The following is a 24,274-nucleotide window of genomic DNA, read 5'->3' on the forward strand; positions in this document are numbered from 1 at the left end:
CTTCCTTCCTTCCTTCCTTCCTTCCTTCCTTCCTTCCTTCCTTCCTTCCTTCCTTCCTTCCTTCCTTCCTTCCTTCCTTCCTTCCTTCCTTCCTTCTTCATCTTTATCTTTATCTTTATCTTTATCTTTATCTTCCTTCCTTTCTTCCTTTTTTTTCTTTTTCTGTCTTTCTGTCTTTCTTTCCGTCTTTCTCACTTTCTCGCTTTCTTTCTTTCTGTCTTTCTTTCACCCACAGTCCCTCAAGGGCAGGATCTGTTAGACTTCACAGGGGCATCTCCTGCTGGAAAATCTCTGAAGCCACAGCCTGGTGCAGCTGGGAGCTGCCTGACTGGTGGGGATGGGCAAAGCCCCCAGCTTGGAGAATTTTGCAAGATCTCCATTCCTATTTTAAAATGTTAGCAAAGTGAGCCAAACTTCCCAATGTGCTCCTTTGCCCTCCGTAGAAGCTTGCCATGGAATCCCTCACAGCTGGGTTCAGAGCATACTCAGGTTGGCTCTTCCAAAATCCAGGGGCTCCAGGGTGCTCAGCAAGATCTGTAACTCCACAGCCCTGTGGAACTCCACCTTCAGCACAGGCACCTTTCCAGCCTGATCTGCCCTCGTTCCTCTGTGTGTGTGTGTGCACAAAACACGGCGTGGAAGAGAACAGCAGCAGGGGCCTGTGTGCCCCAGGGCTCGGGATTTGTGCCACTTCATCTCCACAGAGATGGAGGCAAAGTGAAGAAGCCAAACTCTTTATTAATGGAAGACGAAACCAAGGGATGAGGTGGGAGGGGAAAAAAGGGGATGGGCAGGGTCTGAGGGCTGGAGGTAGGGAGCCGTCAACAGGGAGCGAGAGTGGAGGGGGAAAAAAAAGGTGATGGATAGGCTGAGGGCTGGTGAGGCAGAGCTATCAAAAGGGAGGAATAGTGGAGAGAAAAAAAGGGGATGGGCAGTTTCTGGGGGCTGGAGGGAGGGAGCAATCTAAAGGCAGGGAGAGGGCTGAAGGCAGGAGAACTGTGTCCCGCATCAGCTATGCCAGGAGTTCCAGCAGCACTGACAGCTGATGTCCTCTTCAATGTCTCCTTCTATGTCTCCTTCAACGTTCTCTTCAACGTCTCCTTCAGTGGTGTGTTCTTGGGACACTGGTTCACTGGATCCAGAAGATGTCCCTAATTCTTTAGCTCTTTGGGGAAACTGGGCTTGATTTTCCAGGTTAGAGCAGGATGGGCTGGCATCTTGCCTCCGGGCTTGAAGGGCTGGAAGAGAAAGCAACAGAGATATGGTCATATCCCGGATCTGTGGGAATGCTAGGAGACCTTCTGAACAGGGCCATCCCACCCAGAAGGGAGGAGGAGACACTGGAATCAGCTGGGAGGCACTTGCCAGGACTCCCGACGTGTCCCTGAAATCTCTGTGTGCTCTGCCCACAGCACCCCTCGTCCGCACAGGGAGCAGAGCCCTCTGCAGCCAGGGCAGAGCTCGCAGCTCCCCCCGCCAGCTCCCGCTGTCAGCCCGCTGCCCACACTCACCATTGCAGATCAGCTGGAGCTCTTCCTGCTGTCCCCTCAAGCTCTGCCTGGCTATGCCTGTGAACACAGAGGCTGTCACGGCCCCAGCGGCACAGCTCCCTGCCAGCGGCGCTGCCAGCCCTGTGGCCACACGCCCTGGTGGCCCGGCAGGGCTCAGCCCGGGCCCTTGCCGCACGCTGCCGCCCCAGGGCACGGCTGCCGGAGGGCGGCAGCAGCGCCGAGGCCAGGCGGGGCTCCACGGCGCCGGGCCCGGATGGCGCTGCCGGGGCAGCAGCCGCGGCTGGGGCCGAGCTGCGGCAGGGCAGGGAGGGAGCCCGGGCTCGTGGCTCACCCATGAACCTGACGGCCGCCTCTCGCAGGGGCTCCTGTGGGCTCTGCAGGTAGGGCAGGGCCCGGCGCAGGAGCTCGGCCACTTGGCTCCTGTCCTCTTCCAGCTGGAGAGAGCGGCAGGAGGGAAGGGTTGGTGCGGGCTCGACCCCTGGGCCGGGCGCTCCCTGCGCCCTGCCCCGGCCTCCCCTGCCCGCACAGCCCCGAGGCCCGGCCAGCAGCCGCTGGCGCCGGGCTCTGGAGGCGGCAGAGGGCCGGCTGCTGCCCGGGGAGCCGCGGGGCCGCCCCGCAGCCCCGCTGGGCCGGGGCTCCATCGGCACCCGGCTGGGGCCCACGGGAGCCTGGAGAAGAGCCCGCGTGGCCTCTGGGTGCAGCACCGGGCAGGGGCACAGCTGCCAGCCCACACACCCAGCACCGCGCTCAGGGGGCTTCTCCAGGCTGAGCCTGGGGCTTCCAGGCCGTCCTTACCAGGACCTCAGCGAACTTCCACAGCTGCTCCTTCTCCACCAGCTGCTCGAGATTCCTCCTCTTCAGGAACTCGGCCACACGAAGCAGTGTTTCCTGAGAAGCCTGGAGAGCAGCAGAGACCAAGAGATGGCCCCACATCCCAGGGCACCAGACTCACATCCCTGTGCCAAGGCCTGGAGGAGGCTACAGCGCACGAGGCACCCGGGCAGGAGGCTGCTGAGCCCCCTCGCAGGGATCCACCAGCAACACACAAAACCTCACCTTTGCAACGTGCTGGTTCTCATCATGGCAGTAGAAAAAGTGTGGGAGCAGGCTTTGGCACAAAATCTTCTCAAGAGGCTTTTTTCTCTCATCCACTACCAGGTCCATCACCCTGAAGAAGAGCTCAATGGAGAGCACCTGCACATAGCTGTTGTCCTGGAGTAAAGGAAGAGGGTGAAGCCTTAAGACAAATTACTCCAGGCTCACATGAGCAGTTTCTGGGAAGCAGCCAGTGCCTGCAGATGGGGACACAGAGCCTTAAGTGGTCAAAGAGCAGCAGGAGCGCCTCAGCCAGCTTTGGGGCCGTGGTGCTGTATACCAGGATGTCTTTGTGCTGGAGCATGTTCGTGAACACATGGAGGCCCATGCTGACCACCTCTCCGTCTGCATCCCCCAGCAGCTCCACAAGGTTTTGAGACAGACTGCACATCCTTCTGGCCTGTGTGGAACACAAGGCTGTGCTGGGAAGCCATGGACGGCTGCACGGCCAACACCGCCCTGGCTCTGCAGCCCCACCCTGCTGCTGCAGGGCCCACAGGCCAAAGGCCTGTCCCAAAGCAGCGGGGCAGGTGAGGCAGGAGAGCTGGCAGCAGCTGCCTCAGCTCCTGAAGCCCTGCCAGCCCAAGGGGCTGCTTTGCCCAGCGCAGCTTCAGCCGCTGCCCCCTTCTCACCATCGAGGGATCCTTGCTGAGCACCACGAAGCCTCTGAGTGCCAGGTGACGCCTCTGACTACATTCATGCCAGAGGTACCTTGACATGATCTCCAGTATGCTGTCTGCACATTTAGTCATGTCCAGGCAATGCAGGACCTGAAAGGCACGGGGCAGTGACAGGGGACCCGGCCGGCAGGAGCCCAGAACCGCACAGGGCTGGGCCCAGGCAGCAGCACAGGGCGTGGGCACCGTCCTGGCAGCTGTGGCTACGAGAGGGCAGAGAGCTGGGAGGCAGCTCAGCGAGGCAGCGCTGGCCAACAGGCTCACCTCCACAAGGAATGCCAGGAAGGGAAGATCCCAGTATGGCTCCTCCCTGCTAAGATGCCGGAGCAAGTGGATTGTGATGCAAGAGCACAAAGGCATAAAAACGCAGAGCATCTCCCTGGCAGTGGGGAAAAAGGCACCAAAGCCCTGAGGTGGGGAGACCAAACCTCTCCCAGGACTGACTCACAGAGGTCTGGTCATTCCCCACATTCCCTGCATGGGATGTGGGCGCTTTGTGAGGAAGCCCCTTCTGGGCACCCTCCTCTCCCAGACTTTTCCTGACTCCATGGCCATCCCTCGGTGAATAGGCCTACTGACCCATGACCACAGGGACTGATAGGGGCACCCGGGCACAGGGCACAAATGCTGGGGGCAGTGGGGAGAAGGGGGTCTCACCTGGCCAGCAGACCCACGGCATAGTGCTGGGTGTCAGCACAGAGCAGCGTGTCCCAGCCACCCATGTGCTCCATAGCCTCCACCACATTGTCATACTGCAGTCGGTAGAGCAGAGCCTTCATGGCCTGCACTGCAAACCTGTGTGCAGAGAAAAGCCCAGGTCACACTGGGAGCACTGGCGCTGGCCACAAGGGCACGGGAAGGACAGGAGGACTGGGACCTGTTGGGCTTGCTGGGAAGGCGGTGTTCCTCCTGGCATGCTCTCCAGAAGTTACCAACTTCCTCTGGTGGCATCAGCTGTGTGGTGGTGACAACATGGAAGAGCAGTGCCACAAACAGGCGGGAGGAATAAAGGATCAATGCCTCGTGGCACTCAGGCACCTGGACAATCACCCAGATCACCAGAGTTGCCTGCAAGAGAAGCAGCCCAAGGCAGGGCTCAGTGCCGAGGTGTCCATGGGGCAGGGCCCAAGGGCAGACGCAGGGGAGCAGAAGGCCTGGTGCCCCCTGAGCCTGCCCCGAGCCCAGGTTTCAGCCCAGCGCCTGCGGCGTGGAGAGGATGGAGAGCTGCTGGAGAGGCGACCTGGGGGTGAGCAAAGGCCAGTTCCAGAAACTCACAGCCAGGGAAAAAATGTCCTTGTTGTCCCCATCAGAGGTGCACATTCTGGTCAGAGGCCAGTCCTCCATCACACAGAGCAGTGTTGGCAGCACTTTCTCCACTGCTGGTCCCGATGAGCCTATGGCTCTCCACAGCACTGCAGCAGCTCTGTGGGATCAGAGCTCTGTGTCAGGGCCATGTCAGTCACAGCACCATGCCCTGTGCAGCTGTGGGGGCCCAGGTGACAGAGCCCTGGAGCCCTGAAGGGCAGGGAAGGAGCACTGGCAGCAGGCTCAGGAAACAGAGGGGCCCGAGGGTCCTGGGCCTCTCTGCCTGTCTGGCAGACCCCATGGGACAGGCTGTGCAGGGCCACGGGCCCTAAAGGCTGTTGAGCCCTGAGCTCTCCAGGCTCGTGGGCCCTGTACCTGTCACACGTTGGGGCACAGCGCAGGAGGGTCAGCACCACGTCAGCAGGGTGTTCTTCAGCCAGCCTCACAAGGTCAATTTGCAGCCTGGCATCCACAGAGACGTGGGACACCAGCCTCTGGTGGATGTTCTTCACCTTGGCTGGCACCTGGAGGGGGCATGGGGAAGACTTGGAGTACTGTCCAAGGGAGCAACTTCTCCAGCTTCCTCCAAGAAGTGCTTCTCTTCCCACCACACTGTGCTGGCCTCAAAGCCTGAAGGGGCCCAGAGACCATGGCTTGAGGGGACACACAATCCTGGGAGGCCTCCAGGCCTGGCCACAGGCTGCTTACCTGCTGCTGAGAAGGAACAGCGCTCTCCTCGAAAAACTCCATAGTGGGAGCATGAATCATAGCGGGAGCGGGCGTGGTGTCAGTATTTGTAAGGCCCTGAGTCTCTTCATTGTCCCTGTTTGTGATGGCCACATCCTCAGTCATTGACGAGCTAAGAGCCTTTGCCCAGGTTTCAGTCGCTGAGGCGTCAGAGTCTTCTGAGCGCTCAGCCGAATCCGGGCTGACATCAGGCTCAGCCTGGAGCTCGGTCAGCCCCGAGTCAGGCTTGGCTGGGCCCTCAGCTGCTGTGCTGCCGGTCTTTCTCCGCCGAATGCGCAGGAACTTCCGGAACATCTGCAGGAGAACAAAGGACAGGGAAGCCCGGAGTGTTCCATGGAGTGCTCCAAGCGTGGTGCTCGGCTGAGCAGTGACAGCAGGCCCAGCCCAGGTGGGGATGGCTGCTGGTACCTTCAGGCTTCTGCGGAAGTGGCCACGGCTGGGTTCCTGCTCTTGTGTCCGGTCCAGGGCTGCACCTGGCAAAGAGCGAGCGCAGCTAGAGCTGAGGGGCAGTGGGAGAGGCCGGAGAACACAGCCCAGCCCTGCGCTCCCAAGGCAGGGGCAGCCAGGGATGCCCCAGGGGATGGAGCACGGCCACTGCAGGGTGTCTGCCTGGCCCCTCTTCCATCCTGTCCATGGGCATGTCCCCAGGGGATGGGATGGGATGGGATGGGATGGGATGGGATGGGATGGGATGGGATGGGATGGGATGGGGCCAAGCTGGCTGCAGCCATCAGCCCTGTGGCCCAGCTCTGCAACTCACCATCCTGCGGTGGCTGGAACTGCTCCAGTTCTTCATGCTGTTGTGCTGGGGCAGCTCCAGGGTCTTCCTTTTTTTTCTTCCTGAACACTTTGAACACACTGAGAAATCTGTTTGCCATGCCAGAGTATGACCTTGAGGGCACCTTCAAGGAAGATGGCAGGGTGATGTTCTGAGTCAACAAGTTGTGTAGTTGTGCCTTGAAGGCACCTGAGACAGAGAAACCTCAGCAAGGCTTCAGGACAGCAAGTCCTGCACTCTGGTCTGGAGGGCTCCTGCCACAATGACAGGAGACTCCTCGTTAAGGATTGTGGTCGCCAATTCCCTCAGTCTGGCCTCACGGGCACCTGCAAAAGAAAAGCCTCGGGAAGGCCACGGGCTGCCAAGTCCCGACGTCCTGCCACGAGGTCACCTGTAGGAATAACGCCTCGGGAAAGCTCCGGGTCAGACACAAACGAGCGCGCTGTGCGGGGGCTCCTCACGACACCGCTCTGTCCCGTCCTGTCCCGTCGCCTGCTCCGAGCACTGTGGCGTGCTCTTGTCACCGCCAGCTCCTATGTCACCACGTGTCACAAAGGCGGGGCCCTTGGACACCTTGTCCCGTTCCATGCCATGGTGACCATGCTGCAGCGTGTCACAAAGGGCCCTTGCACACACTGTTGCCACCCGCCCTGGGGCCGCCCCCAGCCCACCCTAAGTGGCCAAGGTTGGAAGGAATCCCTGGCCCCAGGTGTCTAAGACAGCCCAACAGGATCTTTAGGAGCAGCTCAAACCATCAGCAAACCCTGCCCTGCTCTGCGGGATCAGGCCACTTAAGAATCCTCAATTCAGGAAGGCTTTACTTCTCATTGGGCCCCTGGAGTAGTTCCAAAATTTGCAAACTTCTGAAATTAATAGAGATTGCTGGGGAATGTGAATGATTTGGAAGTTTGTTCCCATCTAAAAGCAGCAACTCGTTTGCCTTAACACATTCCATTGAAAGTCACTCTGGAAACATAGCACTATACAGAGGCAAAAAGAAGACCATTCTTTGGTGTGCAAATGGTTTTCAATGAAGGGATGATAATATCGTCATTCTCTTAAGGAATAAAAGCTCTCAAGGATTGAAAGTCCATTAAGTGTTACAAAAGTAGCCCAAACAAATGAGTAGATGGAAAAAGGGCTCATCCACCCCAGTAGAGATATCTAAGTGGCCAATAAAGTACAGCTCTCCCATCTTGTTCCCTGCAGGAGAATCAGGACCATGAACGGAAATAGTCACAGATATTCCTTCTGCCCTCCATAAGCAAAGCAGCGCTAAACCACAAATGCTGCCTTCAAGCTGATTCAAATTCCAGCCTAGAACTCTCACCTTCCAGACAACTCCTTCCCCAACACGTCCCCCAAAACCAACCCCCCGCAAACACCCGCAGAGAAGCCCTCAACAGCCCGCCAGGACCCCCAGCTGTCCCCGTCCCTCCTCAAAGCTTTCCCACCATCCAGCAGACCCCCTGGTTCCCTGCATGTGCCGTGGAAAGGCACTCTGAAGGATCTTCTCCGAGGAATTCCCTGGCAGCAAGCTCAGGCTGCCAGGCCTATGGATCCTGGCTCATCCTTCCCACCGAGCCTTCCTGTGCACAGCTTTTCCATTGGCACATCTGCGCTCAGCTCGGACTTCTCCACTCAGCCAGGGCTGCTGGTAAAGGATTGAGAGCAGCCTGGCAAGCTCTTTTTCCAGCTCCCTCTGTGCTCTTGGGGCAGGTAGAACATTCCACAGGAAAGCAACTGGTGCCACAGGGAGTGGGCGGCATCAGGCAGCTCTGGGGAGGCCCCTCAGGACTGCTGTACCCTGAGGGAACACTGTTGGCCATCCCCTGTGTGTATCTGCACAAGCTTAAAATCAGCTGCCTCAGCTGCCAGGACCTCTCTTGGCCAGCATCCTGACATGGATGCAGGACTGCTGCGAGGCACTGTTGGGACCCAGCGGGACAGGACCGGCTGTCTCGTGTCCACGTAGCACCCCTCACGCAGCCAGGGCCATCCCGAAAGTAGACAGACGCTCCCGTGTCAGCAGAGAGGAGCAAGGAGCACTGGGCTCCTCTCAGGGTACCTCAGCTGGGCTCGCTCCACAACACGCCTCCATTGTAAGGCCTGCTGATGGCCAGCTGCCAGAAATGCCCACCTTGTGCTCTCCAAGATGCACAGGGAGAGCCAATGAGCAGGACACTTTGGGAGGCAAACCTTCCAAGCCTTTCTGAGGCCAGGCACGCACCAAGATCAGCCAAGACTCTCCACGCTGCCTGGCCCACCCAGCCCAGCTCTGTGCTGGCCCTGGGCCACAGCAGCTCCCTCCAAGCAGGAGGCAAATGCATATTGCCAAGAGCTGAAACCCAGCTGTCTTGGTTTGGAAAGACAGGTGTCTGCTAAGGAAGGCAGCAACCTCCCCTGAAATGGAAAAATGTAGACCTCTTCCCTCTGAATTGTTCCAAGTGTGAAATTAAGGGGAGCTCCCAGGCAAAAATATGGGAGCAGGAATACCAGTTCTTTCTTAGGGAAGAAAATAACAGATAAAATACACAATGCAGTGAACTAAAACAGCACTGACAGAGTCAGAATACATCCTGACACCCTGGTGGACAGGGTGTTGGTAGCAGTCCAATTGGAATTGTGGCTGCAGTCCTCCCGGAGTGTCAGGTGTGGTTCTGTTGGAGAAGTGATCTTGTGGAAAAGGGTGCAGTCTTCCTCTGAAGAGGCAGTGGAAGAGGCAGCTGTTCCTCTGGGAAAATCCAGCGCAGAAATAGCTGTGCTCCTGGGCCAGAAGTTCAAGACCATACATGCAGGTAGGGATGCTTGGCTCCTCCCTCTGGGCGGAGCATCTCACAATGGCATGTTACAGTTCTTTTCAGTCTTGCAGTGGCCCACTATCAGCAGATGTCTTTCCAGAGGGAGGATTGATTGTGGAAGAGATAAGGAACAACTGCCCACTTCACACAAGACAACTGCCATACAGATGGCAAATAGAATACATCTTGCTTTTTTCGATCTGGGACAACAGCAGACAGGGAAGATGTGAAAAGGGTGTGTGTAAAGGCCTTTTCATTCACAGCTCCCACAGAGAGCTTTGGGGCTCACAGCGGGACAGAGACGGTTCTGCTCGCACCTCTGTCCAAAGGGGGGTAACACATCCTGCTGCAGGTGCTTGGCTTGGTCTCGGCAGGTCCAGGTGGATGCCAAACCTGCTCTTCACAGCCTTCTTCCTGCCCCTCTGCCAAGTGCAATGGGCCTTCAAGGACTGAAAGGAGCACAGAGAGCCAAAGGGGGATACTCGCACCTACCTCACTGGGAGCTCCCTGGGAAGCACTTTCCTTGAGAAGCAAGCCCCTTTCCTCCAAAGGCGTTTCCCCAAACGTGCAGCTTTTCTGGGGAACACCAACACACCCTCAAGAAACGCTGGCAAGGCTGAAAGACTTCAGGTCCTTTCAGGACAGGCACTCCAGCTCTAGCTCGTATTCCCCCAAGTGTGTTTCCAGGTGGAGGCTCAGACGTGCAGCCCCAGGCCTTCTACAAACACGGGCTGCTCGCTGCCTCTTTCTGCCGGATCGGTGCGTGTCTCACAAATGGGACGGGACCCTGACTGGTTGCAGACTTGTGATTTATTATCTGTCTGCATCATACAAGCAAAAAGCAAGAGGCACAGGAAAATGACAACATCCATGCAAACACAGATCACAGACAAGATGGCAGCCCATGCAAAGCCTTTTTATACCCATTCTTTGAACCAATAGCATAAAAGAAAAGGTGTAAAGTCGTTATACTCTAAGCAATTAGAAAAGGACCCACGTGGGTTTAACATAAACAAAAAGGACTTCTATGAACCTCAAACAATACACAATAATTCGTTCTTTAAGATGGAAACTTGTTCTATCTTTGCAAAGCATATATCTAGGACTTTCCACATCTTGAGCTATCAATACGTTCTTGTTCTTTCTTGTTCCTTATGATAAATATCAATGTATTCACTTGGTTCTTAACTTCCTAGCTTTCTCAGAAGGTGTAGAAATTTCCCAGCCTTTCTCAGCTTTGGAAAGTGTCTTTTACCTTTTTATATTCCTACACCTCTTCAGCTGCCTCAACTCCTGCCTGCGCTCACGGCACCAAAACCAGGCTGTTCACGGCCACAGACCAGAGCCCTGTTCCCACGGGACGCTCTTGCCAGCACCTTCCAGCACGCAGTGTTTTTCATGCCTGCTCCCAACAGGCTTTGGAAAGCAGAGTCCAACCTGGCTGCCTCTGCCACCAGCACACCCCAAACACAGGCGGAGGAAGAAGCAGCAGGGGCTGTTTTGCGGCCATGCCCAAGAGAAACTGGAAGGGCGCCCTCCCTGTGGGCTCACTTGGTTTGCTTTCTGACTGGCTCTGAGCCTGGGGCTGCCATTCCTCACTTGTGGGGACCAGAACCACACCCAGGATCCCGGCACTGCCTGACAGCGCTCCAGGCACTGGCACGGTCGCGCGTCCGAGTCTCGGGCACCGCGCTGCTGCTTCATTTGCCCTCAGGCACACCCAAAGCTCCCTGTTAAGCCCGGATGGTCGCTGGTTCTGCCCTCTTCCTCATCCTGTACAGGGATGGAGCACTGCTGTGCTTTCAGGAAGCTATTCTTGAAAATTTCCAGCATTCCAAGCTCCTTTGCCCTCTGTGGATGCTTGCCATGGAATCCCTCACAGCTGGGTTCAGAGCATACTCAGGTTGGCTCTTCCAAATTCCAGGGGCTCCAGGGTGCTCAGCAAGATCTGCAGCTCCACAGCCTTGTGGAATTTCAGCACAGGCACCTTTCCAGCCTGATCTGCCCTCGTTCCTCTGTGTGTGTGCACAAACCATGGCATGGAAAAGGACGGCAGCAGGGGCCTGTGTGCCCCAGGGCTCGGGATTTGCGTCGCTTCAGCTCCACAGAGATGGAGGCAAAGTGAAGAAGCCAAACTCTTTATTAATGGAAAATGAAACTAAGGGACGAGCTGGGAGGGGAAAAAAGGGAATGGGCAGGGCTGAGGGCTTGCATTATGGAGCTGTCAAAAGGAAAAGCGGAAGGAAAACACAGGAATGGGCATGATCTGAGGGCTGGTGAGATGGAGCTGTGAAAATGGAGGGAGAATGGAGGGGAAAAAGTGGATGGACAGTGTGTGAGGGCTGGAGGGAGGGAGCTATCTACAGGCAGGGAGAGGGCTGAAGCCATGTGAGCTTCCCAGAGGCTCAGCTGTATCAATCATCAGCTGTGCCTGGAGCCCCAGTGGCAATGGGAGGTGGTGTCCTCTTCAGTGTCTCCTGGTGCTGCTCTTGGGGCGCTGGTTCACCGGATCCAGAAAGCAACCCAATTTCTTCATCTTCTAGGCCTAACTGGGCTTGAATTTCAATGTCAGAGCAGGATGGGGTGGTATTATTCTTTGGAGACTGAAGGCCTGGAACAGAGAGCAAGAGAGCCATGGTCAGAGCCTGGATCTGCAGTGACCTGAGGAGACCGTTCTGCCACGGCCACCTCCCCCAACAATTGCCAAGGCCAAGAGAGAGGTGTTGGCAACAGGTCAGCAGCAAGCTGCTGGCCACAAATTCCACCCATGTCCCTGAAATCCCTGTGTGCTCTGCCCACGCCACCTCTCCTCCACACAGGGAGTGAAACCCGCCAGAGCTGGGGCAGAAATTCCCACTCCCTGCCCAAGCAATGCAGCTCTCCCCCCGCCAGCCCCCGCTGACAGCCCGCTGCCCTCACTCACCCTGACTGAGGGCGGGGAGCTCTTCCTGCTGCCCCCTCATCATGGGAAAGCCGGCCATCTCTGAGAACAAAGAGTTCATCTTGGCCCCAGCGGCACAGCTCCCTGCCAGCGGCGCTGCCAGCCCTGTGGCCACACGCCCTGGTGGCCCGGCAGGGCTCAGCCCGGGCCCTTGCCGCACGCTGCCGCCCCAGGGCACGGCTGCCGGAGGGCGGCAGCAGCGCCGAGGCCAGGCGGGGCTCCACGGCGCCGGGCCCGGATGGCGCTGCCGGGGCAGCAGCCGCGGCTGGGGCCGAGCTGAGGCGGGGCGGGGAGGGAGCCCGGGCTCGTGGCTCACCCAGGAACCTGACGGCCGCCTCTCGCAGGGGCTCCTGTGGGCTCTGCAGGTAGGGCAGGGCCCGGCGCAGGAGCTCGGCCACTCGGCTCCTGTCCTCTTCCAGCTGGAGAGAGCGGCAGGAGGGAAGGGTTGGCGCGGGCTCGGCCCCTGGGCCGGGCGCTCCCTGCGCCCTGCCCCGGCCTCCCCTGCCCGCACAGCCCCGAGGCCCGGCCAGCAGCCGCTGGCGCCGGGCTCTGGAGGCGGCAGAGGGCCGGCTGCTGCCCGGGGAGCCGCGGGGCCGCCCCGCAGCCCCGCTGGGCTGGAGCTCCATCGGCACCCGGCTGGGGCCCACGGGAGCCTGGAGAAGAGCCCGCGTGGCCTCTGGGTGCAGCACCGGGCAGGGGCACAGCTGCCAGCCCACACACCCAGCACCGCGCTCAGGGGGCTTCTCCAGGCTGAGCCTGGGGCTTCCAGGCCGTCCTTACCAGGACCTCAGCGAACTTCCACAGATTCCCCTTCTCCACCAGCTGCTCGAGATTCCTCCTCTCCAGGAACTTGGCCGCACAAAGCAGTGTTTCCCGAGAGGCCTGGAGAGCAGCAGAGACCCAGAGATGGCCACAAAGCCCATGGACCTGTGTCCCTGTGCCAAGGCCTGGAGGAGGCTGAAGCCCACCAGGCGCCAGGGCAGGAGGCAGCCGAGCCCCCTCCCAGCATCATAGGAATGCTCACCTTTGCCACGTGACAGTTCTCATCATGACAGTAGATTAAAAGTGCGTACAGGTTCCTGTTCACAATTGTCTTCAGGGGCTTTTTTCCCTCATCCACTACTGATTCCATCACTGTACGGAAGAGTTGAATGGAGAGCAACTGCACGTGGCTGTTGTCCTAGAGGAAAAGAAAAGACCTACACCAGCTACTCCAGGCCCACCTGGGCAATGGCCTGAAAATCCACAGGGCACAAAGTTTCTGGGAAGCACCCGATGCCTGCGGCTCAGGATGCAGAGCCTTACGTGGTCAAAGAGCAGAAGGAGTGCCTCAGCCAGCTTCGGAGCAGTGGTGCTGGATACCACGATGTGTTTGTGCTGGAGCATGTTCGTGAACACATGGAGGCTCATGCTGACCACCTCTCCATCTGCATCACCCAGCAGCCCCAGAAGGCTTTGAGATACATTGCGCATCCTACTGGCCTGTGTGGAACACAAGGCTGTGCTGGGAAGCCATGGACGGCTGCACGGCCAACACCGCCCTGGCTCTACAGCCCCACCCTGCTGCTGCAGGGCCCGCAGGCCAAAGGCCTGTCCCAAAGCAGCGGGGCAGGTGAGGCAGGAGAGCTGGCAGCAGCTGCCTCAGCTCCTGAAGCCCTGCCAGCCCAAGGGGCTGCTTTGCCCAGCGCAGCTTCAGCCGCTGCCCCCTTCTCACCATCGAGGGATCCTTGCTGGGCACCACGAGGCCTCTGAGCGCCAGGCGACGCCTCTGACTGCATTCACCCTGAAGGTACCTTGACGTGATCCTCAGGACGCTGCCACCACATTTACTCAAGTCTAGGCGCTGGAGGACCTGAAAGGCACAGGGCAGTGACAGGGGACCCGGCCGGCAGGAGCCCAGAACCGCACAGGGCTGGGCCCAGGCAGCAGCACAGGGCGTGGGCACCGTCCTGGCAGCTGTGGCTACGAGAGGGCAGAGAGCTGGGAGGCAGCTCAGCGAGGCAGCGCTGGCCAACAGGCTCACCTCCACAAGGAATGCCAGGAAGGGAAGATCCCAACACGGGTCCTCCCTGCTGAGATGCCGAAGCATGTGGATTGTGATGCGAGAGCACAAAGGCATAAAAACGCAGAGCATCTCCCTGGCAGTGGGGAAAAAGGCACCAAAGCCCTGAGGTGGGGAGACCAAACCTCTCCCAGGACTGACTCACAGAGGTCTGGTCATTCCCCAGCATCCCTGGAGGGGATGTGGGCGCTTTGAGAAACAGTCCCTCCTGGGCACCCTCCTCTCTCAGCCTTTTCCATTCTTCTTGGCCGTCCTTTGGTGACGAGCCCCTCTGGCCCAGGACCACAGGGACTGTGTGGGGCACAGGGCACAAATGCTGGGGGCAGTGGGGAGAAGGGGGTCTCACCTGGCCAACAGACCCACGGCGTAGTGCTGGGAGTCAGCACACAGCAGCGTGTCCCAGCCACCCATGTGCTCCATAGCCTCCACCACATTGTCACACCACAGTCGGCCGAGCAGAGCCTTCATGACCTGCACGGCAAACCTGTGTGCAGAGAAAAGCCCAGGTCACACTGGGAGCACTGGCACTGGCCACAAGGGCACGGGAAGGACAGGAGGACTGGGACCTGTTGGGCTTGCTGGGAAGGCGGTGTTCCTCCTGGCATGCTCTCCAGAAGTTATCAACTTCCTCTGGTGGCATCTGCTGTGTGGTGATGACAACATGGAAGAGCAGTGCCACAAACAGGCGGGAAGAATAAAGGATCAATGCCTCGTGACACTCAGGCACCTGGACAATCACCCAGATCACCAGAGTTGCCTGCAAGAGAAGCAGCCCAAGGGAGGGCTCAGTGCCGAGGTGTCCATGGGGCAGGGCCCAAGGGCAGACGCAGGGGAGCAGAAGGCCTGGTGCCCCCTGAGCCTGCCCCGAGCCCAGGTTTCAGCCCAGCGCCTGCGGCGTGGAGAGGATGGAGAGCTGCTGGAGAGGCGACCTGGGGGTGAGCAAAGGCCAGTTCCAGAAACTCACAGCCAGGGAAAAAATGTCCTTGTTGTCCCCATCAGAGGTGCACATTCTGGTCAGAGGCCAGTCCTCCATCACACAGAGCAGTGTTGACAGCACTTTCTCCACTGCTGGTCCCGATGAGCCTATGGCTCTCCACAGCACTGCAGCAGCTCTGTGGGATCAGAGCTCTGTGTCAGGGCCATGTCAGTCACAGCACCATGCCCTGTGCAGCTGTGGGGGCCCAGGTGACAGAGCCCTGGAGCCCTGAAGGGCAGGGAAGGAGCACTGGCAGCAGGCTCAGGAAACAGAGGGGCCCGAGGGTCCTGGGCCTCTCTGCCTGTCTGGCAGACCCCATGGGACAGGCTGTGCAGGGCCACGGGCCCTAAAGGCTGCTGAGCCCTGAGCTCTCCAGGCTCGTGGGCCCTGTACCTGTCACACGTTGGGGCACAGCGCAGGAGGGTCAGCACCACGTCAGCAGGGTGTTCTTCAGCCAGCCTCACAAGGTCAATTTGCAGCCTGGCATCCACAGAGACGTAGGTGACGAGACTCTGGTGGATGTTCTTCACCTTGGCTGGCACCTGGAGGAGGCATAGGGAAGACTTGGAGCACTGTTCAAGGGAGCAACTTCCCCAGCTTCCCCCAAGAAGTGCTTCCCTTCCCACCACACTGTGCTGGCCTCAAAGCCTGAGGGGGCCCAGAGACCCTGGCTTGAGGGGACACGCGATCCCGGCTGGCCTCCAGGTGTGGAGCCAGGCTGTTTACCTGCTGCTTGTGAGCAGAAACACTAGGTTCCTTGAAATAGTTGAATATGAGTTCCTGAATCAGAATGGGAGCAGGTGTGGTGTCAGTATTTGTAAGGCCCTGAGTCTCTTCATTGTCCCTGTTTGTGATGGCCACAACCTCAGTCATTGACGAGCTAAGAGCCTTTGCCCAGGTTTCAGTCGCTGAGGCGTCAGAGTCTTCTGAGCGCTCAGCCGAATCCGGGCTGACATCAGGCTCAGCCTGGAGCTCGGTCAGCCCCGAGTCAGGCTCGGCTGGGCCCTCAGCTGCTGTGCTGCCGGTCTTTCTCCGCCGAATGCGCAGGAACTTCCGGAACATCTGCAGGAGAACAAAGGACAGGGAAGCCCGGAGTGTTCCATGGAGTGCTCCAAGCGTGGTGCTCGGCTGAGCAGTGACAGCAGGCCCAGCCCAGGTGGGGATGGCTGCTGGTACCTTCAGGCTTCTGCGGAAGCGGCCACGGCTGGGTTCCTGCTCTTGTGTCCGGTCCAGGGCTGCACCTGGCAAAGAGCGAGCGCAGCCAGAGCTGAGGGGCTGCGGGAGAGGCCGGAGAACACAGCCCAGCCCCGCGCTCCCCAAGCAGGGGCAGCCAGGGATGCCCCAGGGGATGGAGCACGGCCACTGCAGGGTGTCTGCCTGGCCCCTCTTCCATCCTGTCCATGGGCATGTCCCCAGGGGATGGGATGGGATGGGATGGGATGGGATGGGATGGGATGGGGCCAAGCTGGCTGCAGCCATCAGCCCTGTGGCCCAGCTCTGCAACTCACCATCCTGCGGTGGCTGGAACTGCTCCAGTTCTTCATGCTGTTGTGCTGGGGCAGCTCCAGGGTCTTCCTTTTTTTTCTTCCTGAACACTTTGAACACACTGAGAAATCTGTTTGCCATGCCAGAGTATGACCTTGAGGGCACCTTCAAGGAAGATGGCAGGGTGATGTTCTGAGTCAACAAGTTGTGTAGTTGTGCCTTGAAGGCACCTGAGACAGAGAAACCTCAGCAAGGCTTCAGGACAGCAAGTCCTGCACTCTGGTCTGGAGGGCTCCTGCCACAATGACAGGAGACTCCTCGTTAAGGATTGTGGTCGCCAATTCCCTCAGTCTGGCCTCACGGGCACCTGCAAAAGAAAAGCCTCGGGAAGGCCACGGGCTGCCAAGTCCCGACGTCCTGCCACGAGGTCACCTGTAGGAATAACGCCTCGGGAAAGCTCCGGGTCAGACACAAACGAGCGCGCTGTGCGGGGGCTCCTCACGACACCGCTCTGTCCCGTCCTGTCCCGTCGCCTGCTCCGAGCACTGTGGCGTGCTCTTGTCACCGCCAGCTCCTATGTCACCACGTGTCACAAAGGCGGGGCCCTTGGACACCTTGTCCCGTTCCATGCCATGGTGACCATGCTGCAGCGTGTCACAAAGGGCCCTTGCACACACTGTTGCCACCCGCCCTGGGGCCGCCCCCAGCCCACCCTAAGTGGCCAAGGTTGGAAGGAATCCCTGGCCCCAGGTGTCTAAGACAGCCCAACAGGATCTTTAGGAGCAGCTCAAACCATCAGCAAACCCTGCCCTGCTCTGCGGGATCAGGCCACTTAAGAATCCTCAATTCAGGAAGGCTTTACTTCTCATTGGGCCCCTGGAGTAGTTCCAAAATTTGCAAACTTCTGAAATTAATAGAGATTGCTGGGGAATGTGAATGATTTGGAAGTTTGTTCCCATCTAAAAGCAGCAACTCGTTTGCCTTAACACATTCCATTGAAAGTCACTCTGGAAACATAGCACTATACAGAGGCAAAAAGAAGACCATTCTTTGGTGTGCAAATGGTTTTCAATGAAGGGATGATAATATCGTCATTCTCTTAAGGAATAAAAGCTCTCAAGGATTGAAAGTCCATTAAGTGTTACAAAAGTAGCCCAAACAAATGAGTAGATGGAAAAAGGGCTCATCCACCCCAGTAGAGATATCTAAGTGGCCAATAAAGTACAGCTCTCCCATCTTGTTCCCTGCAGGAGAATCAGGACCATGAACGGAAATAGTCACAGATATTCCTTCTGCCCTCCATAAGCAAAGCAGCGCTAAACCACAAATGCTGCCTTCAAGCTGATTCAAATTCCAGCCTAGAACTCTCACCTTCCAGACAACTCCTTCCCCAACACGTCCCCCAAAACCAACCCCCCGCAAACACCCGCAGAGAAGCCCTCAACAGCCCGCCAGGACCCCCAGCTGTCCCCGTCCCTCCTCAAAGCTTTCCCACCATCCAGCAGACCCCCTGGTTCCCTGCATGTGCCGTGGAAAGGCACTCTGAAGGATCTTCTCCGAGGAATTCCCTGGCAGCAAGCTCAGGCTGCCAGGCCTATGGATCCTGGCTCATCCTTCCCACCGAGCCTTCCTGTGCACAGCTTTTCCATTGGCACATCTGCGCTCAGCTCGGACTTCTCCACTCAGCCAGGGCTGCTGGTAAAGGATTGAGAGCAGCCTGGCAAGCTCTTTTTCCAGCTCCCTCTGTGCTCTTGGGGCAGGTAGAACATTCCACAGGAAAGCAACTGGTGCCACAGGGAGTGGGCGGCATCAGGCAGCTCTGGGGAGGCCCCTCAGGACTGCTGTACCCTGAGGGAACACTGTTGGCCATCCCCTGTGTGTATCTGCACAAGCTTAAAATCAGCTGCCTCAGCTGCCAGGACCTCTCTTGGCCAGCATCCTGACATGGATGCAGGACTGCTGCGAGGCACTGTTGGGACCCAGCGGGACAGGACCGGCTGTCTCGTGTCCACGTAGCACCCCTCACGCAGCCAGGGCCATCCCGAAAGTAGACAGACGCTCCCGTGTCAGCAGAGAGGAGCAAGGAGCACTGGGCTCCTCTCAGGGTACCTCAGCTGGGCTCGCTCCACAACACGCCTCCATTGTAAGGCCTGCTGATGGCCAGCTGCCAGAAATGCCCACCTTGTGCTCTCCAAGATGCACAGGGAGAGCCAATGAGCAGGACACTTTGGGAGGCAAACCTTCCAAGCCTTTCTGAGGCCAGGCACGCACCAAGATCAGCCAAGACTCTCCACGCTGCCTGGCCCACCCAGCCCAGCTCTGTGCTGGCCCTGGGCCACAGCAGCTCCCTCCAAGCAGGAGGCAAATGCATATTGCCAAGAGCTGAAACCCAGCTGTCTTGGTTTGGAAAGACAGGTGTCTGCTAAGGAAGGCAGCAACCTCCCCTGAAATGGAAAAATGTAGACCTCTTCCCTCTGAATTGTTCCAAGTGTGAAATTAAGGGGAGCTCCCAGGCAAAAATATGGGAGCAGGAATACCAGTTCTTTCTTAGGGAAGAAAATAACAGATAAAATACACAATGCAGTGAACTAAAACAGCACTGACAGAGTCAGAATACATCCTGACACCCTGGTGGACAGGGTGTTGGTAGCAGTCCAATTGGAATTGTGGCTGCAGTCCTCCCGGAGTGTCAGGTGTGGTTCTGTTGGAGAAGTGATCTTGTGGAAAAGGGTGCAGTCTTCCTCTGAAGAGGCAGTGGAAGAGGCAGCTGTTCCTCTGGGAAAATCCAGCGCAGAAATAGCTGTGCTCCTGGGCCAGAAGTTCAAGACCATACATGCAGGTAGGGATGCTTGGCTCCTCCCTCTGGGCGGAGCATCTCACAATGGCATGTTACAGTTCTTTTCAGTCTTGCAGTGGCCCACTATCAGCAGATGTCTTTCCAGAGGGAGGATTGATTGTGGAAGAGATAAGGAACAACTGCCCACTTCACACAAGACAACTGCCATACAGATGGCAAATAGAATACATCTTGCTTTTTTCGATCTGGGACAACAGCAGACAGGGAAGATGTGAAAAGGGTGTGTGTAAAGGCCTTTTAATTCACAGCTCCCACAGAGAGCTTTGGGGCTCACAGCGGGACAGAGACGGTTCTGCTCGCACCTCTGTCCAAAGGGGGGTAACACATCCTGCTGCAGGTGCTTGGCTTGGTCTCGGCAGGTCCAGGTGGATGCCAAACCTGCTCTTCACAGCCTTCTTCCTGCCCCTCTGCCAAGTGCAATGGGCCTTCAAGGACTGAAAGGAGCACAGAGAGCCAAAGGGGGATACTCGCACCTACCTCACTGGGAGCTCCCTGGGAAGCACTTTCCTTGAGAAGCAAGCCCCTTTCCTCCAAAGGCGTTTCCCCAAACGTGCAGCTTTTCTGGGGAACACCAACACACCCTCAAGAAACGCTGGCAAGGCTGAAAGACTTCAGGTCCTTTCAGGACAGGCACTCCAGCTCTAGCTCGTATTCCCCCAAGTGTGTTTCCAGGTGGAGGCTCAGACGTGCAGCCCCAGGCCTTCTACAAACACGGGCTGCTCGCTGCCTCTTTCTGCCGGATCGGTGCGTGTCTCACAAACGGGACGGGACCCTGACTGGTTGCAGACTTGTGATTTATTATCTGTCTGCATCATACAAGCAAAAAGCAAGAGGCACAGGAAAATGACAACATCCATGCAAACACAGATCACAGACAAGATGGCAGCCCATGCAAAGCCTTTTTATACCCATTCTTTGAACCAATAGCATAAAAGAAAAGGTGTAAAGTCGTTATACTCTAAGCAATTAGAAAAGGACCCACGTGGGTTTAACATAAACAAAAAGGACTTCTATGAACCTCAAACAATACACAATAATTCGTTCTTTAAGATGGAAACTTGTTCTATCTTTGCAAAGCATATATCTAGGACTTTCCACATCTTGAGCTATCAATACGTTCTTGTTCTTTCTTGTTCCTTATGATAAATATCAATGTATTCACTTGGTTCTTAACTTCCTAGCTTTCTCAGAAGGTGTAGAAATTTCCCAGCCTTTCTCAGCTTTGGAAAGTGTCTTTTACCTTTTTATATTCCTACACCTCTTCAGCTGCCTCAACTCCTGCCTGCGCTCACGGCACCAAAACCAGGCTGTTCCCGGCCACAGACCAGAGCCCTGTTCCCACGGGACGCTCTTGCCAGCACCTTCCAGCACGCAGTGTTTTTCATGCCTGCTCCCAACAGGCTTTGGAAAGCAGAGTCCAACCTGGCTGCCTCTGCCACCAGCACACCCCAAACACAGGCGGAGGAAGAAGCAGCAGGGGCTGTTTTGCGGCCATGCCCAAGAGAAACTGGAAGGGCGCCCTCCCTGTGGGCTCACTTGGTTTGCTTTCTGACTGGCTCTGAGCCTGGGGCTGCCATTCCTCACTTGTGGGGACCAGAACCACACCCAGGATCCCGGCACTGCCTGACAGCGCTCCAGGCACTGGCACGGTCGCGCGTCCGAGTCTCGGGCACCGCGCTGCTGCTTCATTTGCCCTCAGGCACACCCAAAGCTCCCTGTTAAGCCCGGATGGTCGCTGGTTCTGCCCTCTTCCTCATCCTGTACAGGGATGGAGCACTGCTGTGCTTTCAGGAAGCTATTCTTGAAAATTTCCAGCATTCCAAGCTCCTTTGCCCTCTGTGGATGCTTGCCATGGAATCCCTCACAGCTGGGTTCAGAGCATACTCAGGTTGGCTCTTCCAAATTCCAGGGGCTCCAGGGTGCTCAGCAAGATCTGCAGCTCCACAGCCTTGTGGAATTTCAGCACAGGCACCTTTCCAGCCTGATCTGCCCTCGTTCCTCTGTGTGTGTGCACAAACCATGGCATGGAAAAGGACGGCAGCAGGGGCCTGTGTGCCCCAGGGCTCGGGATTTGCGTCGCTTCAGCTCCACAGAGATGGAGGCAAAGTGAAGAAGCCAAACTCTTTATTAATGGAAAATGAAACTAAGGGACGAGCTGGGAGGGGAAAAAAGGGAATGGGCAGGGCTGAGGGCTTGCATTATGGAGCTGTCAAAAGGAAAAGCGGAAGGAAAACACAGGAATGGGCATGATCTGAGGGCTGGTGAGATGGAGCTGTGAAAATGGAGGGAGAATGGAGGGGAAAAAGTGGATGGACAGTGTGTGAGGGCTGGAGGGAGGGAGCTATCTACAGGCAGGGAGAGGGCTGAAGCCATGTGAGCTTCCCAGAGGCTCAGCTGTATCAATCATCAGCTGTGCCTGGAGCCCCAGTGGCAATGGGAGGTGGTGTCCTCTTCAGTGTCTCCTGGTGCTGCTCTTGGGGCGCTGGTTCACCGGATCCAGAAAGCAACCCAATTTCTTCATCTTCTAGGCCTAACTGGGCTTGAATTTCAATGTCAGAGCAGGATGGGGTGGTATTATTCTTTGGAGACTGAAGGCCTGGAACAGAGAGCAAGAGAGCCATGGTCAGAGCCTGGATCTGCAGTGACCTGAGGAGACCGTTCTGCCACGGCCACCTCCCCCAACAATTGCCAAGGCCAAGAGAGAGGTGTTGGCAACAGGTCAGCAGCAAGCTGCTGGCCACAAATTCCACCCATGTCCCTGAAATCCCTGTGTGCTCTGCCCACGCCACCTCTCCTCCACACAGGGAGTGAAACCCGCCAGAGCTGGGGCAGAAATTCCCACTCCCTGCCCAAGCAATGCAGCTCTCCCCCCGCCAGCCCCCGCTGACAGCCCGCTGCCCTCACTCACCCTGACTGAGGGCGGGGAGCTCTTCCTGCTGCCCCCTCATCATGGGAAAGCCGGCCATCTCTGAGAACAAAGAGTTCATCTTGGCCCCAGCGGCACAGCTCCCTGCCAGCGGCGCTGCCAGCCCTGTGGCCACACGCCCTGGTGGCCCGGCAGGGCTCAGCCCGGGCCCTTGCCGCACGCTGCCGCCCCAGGGCACGGCTGCCGGAGGGCGGCAGCAGCGCCGAGGCCGGGCGGGGCTCCACGGCGCCGGGCCCGGATGGCGCTGCCGGGGCAGCAGCCGCGGCTGGGGCCGAGCTGAGGCGGGGCGGGGAGGGAGCCCGGGCTCGTGGCTCACCCAGGAACCTGACGGCCGCCTCTCGCAGGGGCTCCTGTGGGCTCTGCAGGTAGGGCAGGGCCCGGCGCAGGAGCTCGGCCACTCGGCTCCTGTCCTCTTCCAGCTGGAGAGAGCGGCAGGAGGGAAGGGTTGGCGCGGGCTCGGCCCCTGGGCCGGGCGCTCCCTGCGCCCTGCCCCGGCCTCCCCTGCCCGCACAGCCCCGAGGCCCGGCCAGCAGCCGCTGGCGCCGGGCTCTGGAGGCGGCAGAGGGCCGGCTGCTGCCCGGGGAGCCGCGGGGCCGCCCCGCAGCCCCGCTGGGCTGGAGCTCCATCGGCACCCGGCTGGGGCCCACGGGAGCCTGGAGAAGAGCCCGCGTGGCCTCTGGGTGCAGCACCGGGCAGGGGCACAGCTGCCAGCCCACACACCCAGCACCGCGCTCAGGGGGCTTCTCCAGGCTGAGCCTGGGGCTTCCAGGCCGTCCTTACCAGGACCTCAGCGAACTTCCACAGATTCCCCTTCTCCACCAGCTGCTCGAGATTCCTCCTCTCCAGGAACTTGGCCGCACAAAGCAGTGTTTCCCGAGAGGCCTGGAGAGCAGCAGAGACCCAGAGATGGCCACAAAGCCCATGGACCTGTGTCCCTGTGCCAAGGCCTGGAGGAGGCTGAAGCCCACCAGGCGCCAGGGCAGGAGGCAGCCGAGCCCCCTCCCAGCATCATAGGAATGCTCACCTTTGCCACGTGACAGTTCTCATCATGACAGTAGATTAAAAGTGCGTACAGGTTCCTGTTCACAATTGTCTTCAGGGGCTTTTTTCCCTCATCCACTACTGATTCCATCACTGTACGGAAGAGTTGAATGGAGAGCAACTGCACGTGGCTGTTGTCCTAGAGGAAAAGAAAAGACCTACACCAGCTACTCCAGGCCCACCTGGGCAATGGCCTGAAAATCCACAGGGCACAAAGTTTCTGGGAAGCACCCGATGCCTGCGGCTCAGGATGCAGAGCCTTACGTGGTCAAAGAGCAGAAGGAGTGCCTCAGCCAGCTTCGGAGCAGTGGTGCTGGATACCACGATGTGTTTGTGCTGGAGCATGTTCGTGAACACATGGAGGCTCATGCTGACCACCTCTCCATCTGCATCACCCAGCAGCCCCAGAAGGCTTTGAGATACATTGCGCATCCTACTGGCCTGTGTGGAACACAAGGCTGTGCTGGGAAGCCATGGACGGCTGCACGGCCAACACCGCCCTGGCTCTACAGCCCCACCCTGCTGCTGCAGGGCCCGCAGGCCAAAGGCCTGTCCCAAAGCAGCGGGGCAGGTGAGGCAGGAGAGCTGGCAGCAGCTGCCTCAGCTCCTGAAGCCCTGCCAGCCCAAGGGGCTGCTTTGCCCAGCGCAGCTTCAGCCGCTGCCCCCTTCTCACCATCGAGGGATCCTTGCTGGGCACCACGAGGCCTCTGAGCGCCAGGCGACGCCTCTGACTGCATTCACCCTGAAGGTACCTTGACGTGATCCTCAGGACGCTGCCACCACATTTACTCAAGTCTAGGCGCTGGAGGACCTGAAAGGCACAGGGCAGTGACAGGGGACCCGGCCGGCAGGAGCCCAGAACCGCACAGGGCTGGGCCCAGGCAGCAGCACAGGGCGTGGGCACCGTCCTGGCAGCTGTGGCTACGAGAGGGCAGAGAGCTGGGAGGCAGCTCAGCGAGGCAGCGCTGGCCAACAGGCTCACCTCCACAAGGAATGCCAGGAAGGGAAGATCCCAACACGGGTCCTCCCTGCTGAGATGCCGAAGCATGTGGATTGTGATGCGAGAGCACAA

At 58.3% G+C, this 24,274-nt stretch overlaps 2 protein-coding genes and 1 long non-coding RNA gene across 3 annotated transcripts; all 3 read right to left on the reverse strand.

The window, feature by feature from the left end:
* Positions 1 to 1,106: 1,106 nt before the first annotated feature.
* On the reverse strand, positions 1,107 to 1,952 carry LOC137465862 (uncharacterized). Its single transcript, XR_010994860.1, has 3 exons — positions 1,843 to 1,952; positions 1,512 to 1,568; positions 1,107 to 1,238 (listed from the first exon to the last, which is right to left on the reverse strand). It is a non-coding gene; the product is annotated as an uncharacterized lncRNA (long non-coding RNA).
* A 292-nt stretch (positions 1,953 to 2,244) lies between these two features.
* Positions 2,245 to 23,932, reverse strand: LOC137465853 (maestro heat-like repeat-containing protein family member 6). Its single transcript, XM_068177862.1, has 12 exons — positions 23,876 to 23,932; positions 23,467 to 23,643; positions 23,153 to 23,341; positions 22,942 to 23,043; positions 15,358 to 15,435; positions 14,601 to 14,674; positions 14,264 to 14,401; positions 13,879 to 13,993; positions 13,570 to 13,707; positions 13,161 to 13,337; positions 12,880 to 13,035; positions 2,245 to 2,408 (listed from the first exon to the last, which is right to left on the reverse strand). Exons 1-12 carry the CDS (start codon positions 23,876 to 23,878, stop codon positions 2,259 to 2,261), a joined length of 1,497 nt encoding a protein of 498 aa, XP_068033963.1. The 5' UTR covers positions 23,879 to 23,932; the 3' UTR covers positions 2,245 to 2,258.
* LOC137465846 (maestro heat-like repeat-containing protein family member 7) lies at positions 3,351 to 6,701 on the reverse strand. The gene is made up of 10 exons (XM_068177861.1): positions 6,575 to 6,701; positions 6,096 to 6,302; positions 5,744 to 5,808; positions 5,297 to 5,455; positions 4,964 to 5,112; positions 4,559 to 4,706; positions 4,161 to 4,351; positions 3,941 to 4,078; positions 3,421 to 3,662; positions 3,351 to 3,376 (listed from the first exon to the last, which is right to left on the reverse strand). Exons 1-10 carry the CDS (start codon positions 6,699 to 6,701, stop codon positions 3,351 to 3,353), a joined length of 1,452 nt encoding a protein of 483 aa, XP_068033962.1.
* Positions 23,933 to 24,274: the final 342 nt, after the last annotated feature.

This window comes from Anomalospiza imberbis, unplaced genomic scaffold, assembly GCF_031753505.1.
Source record: "Anomalospiza imberbis isolate Cuckoo-Finch-1a 21T00152 unplaced genomic scaffold, ASM3175350v1 scaffold_115, whole genome shotgun sequence".
Lineage (NCBI taxonomy): Eukaryota > Metazoa > Chordata > Aves > Passeriformes > Viduidae > Anomalospiza > Anomalospiza imberbis.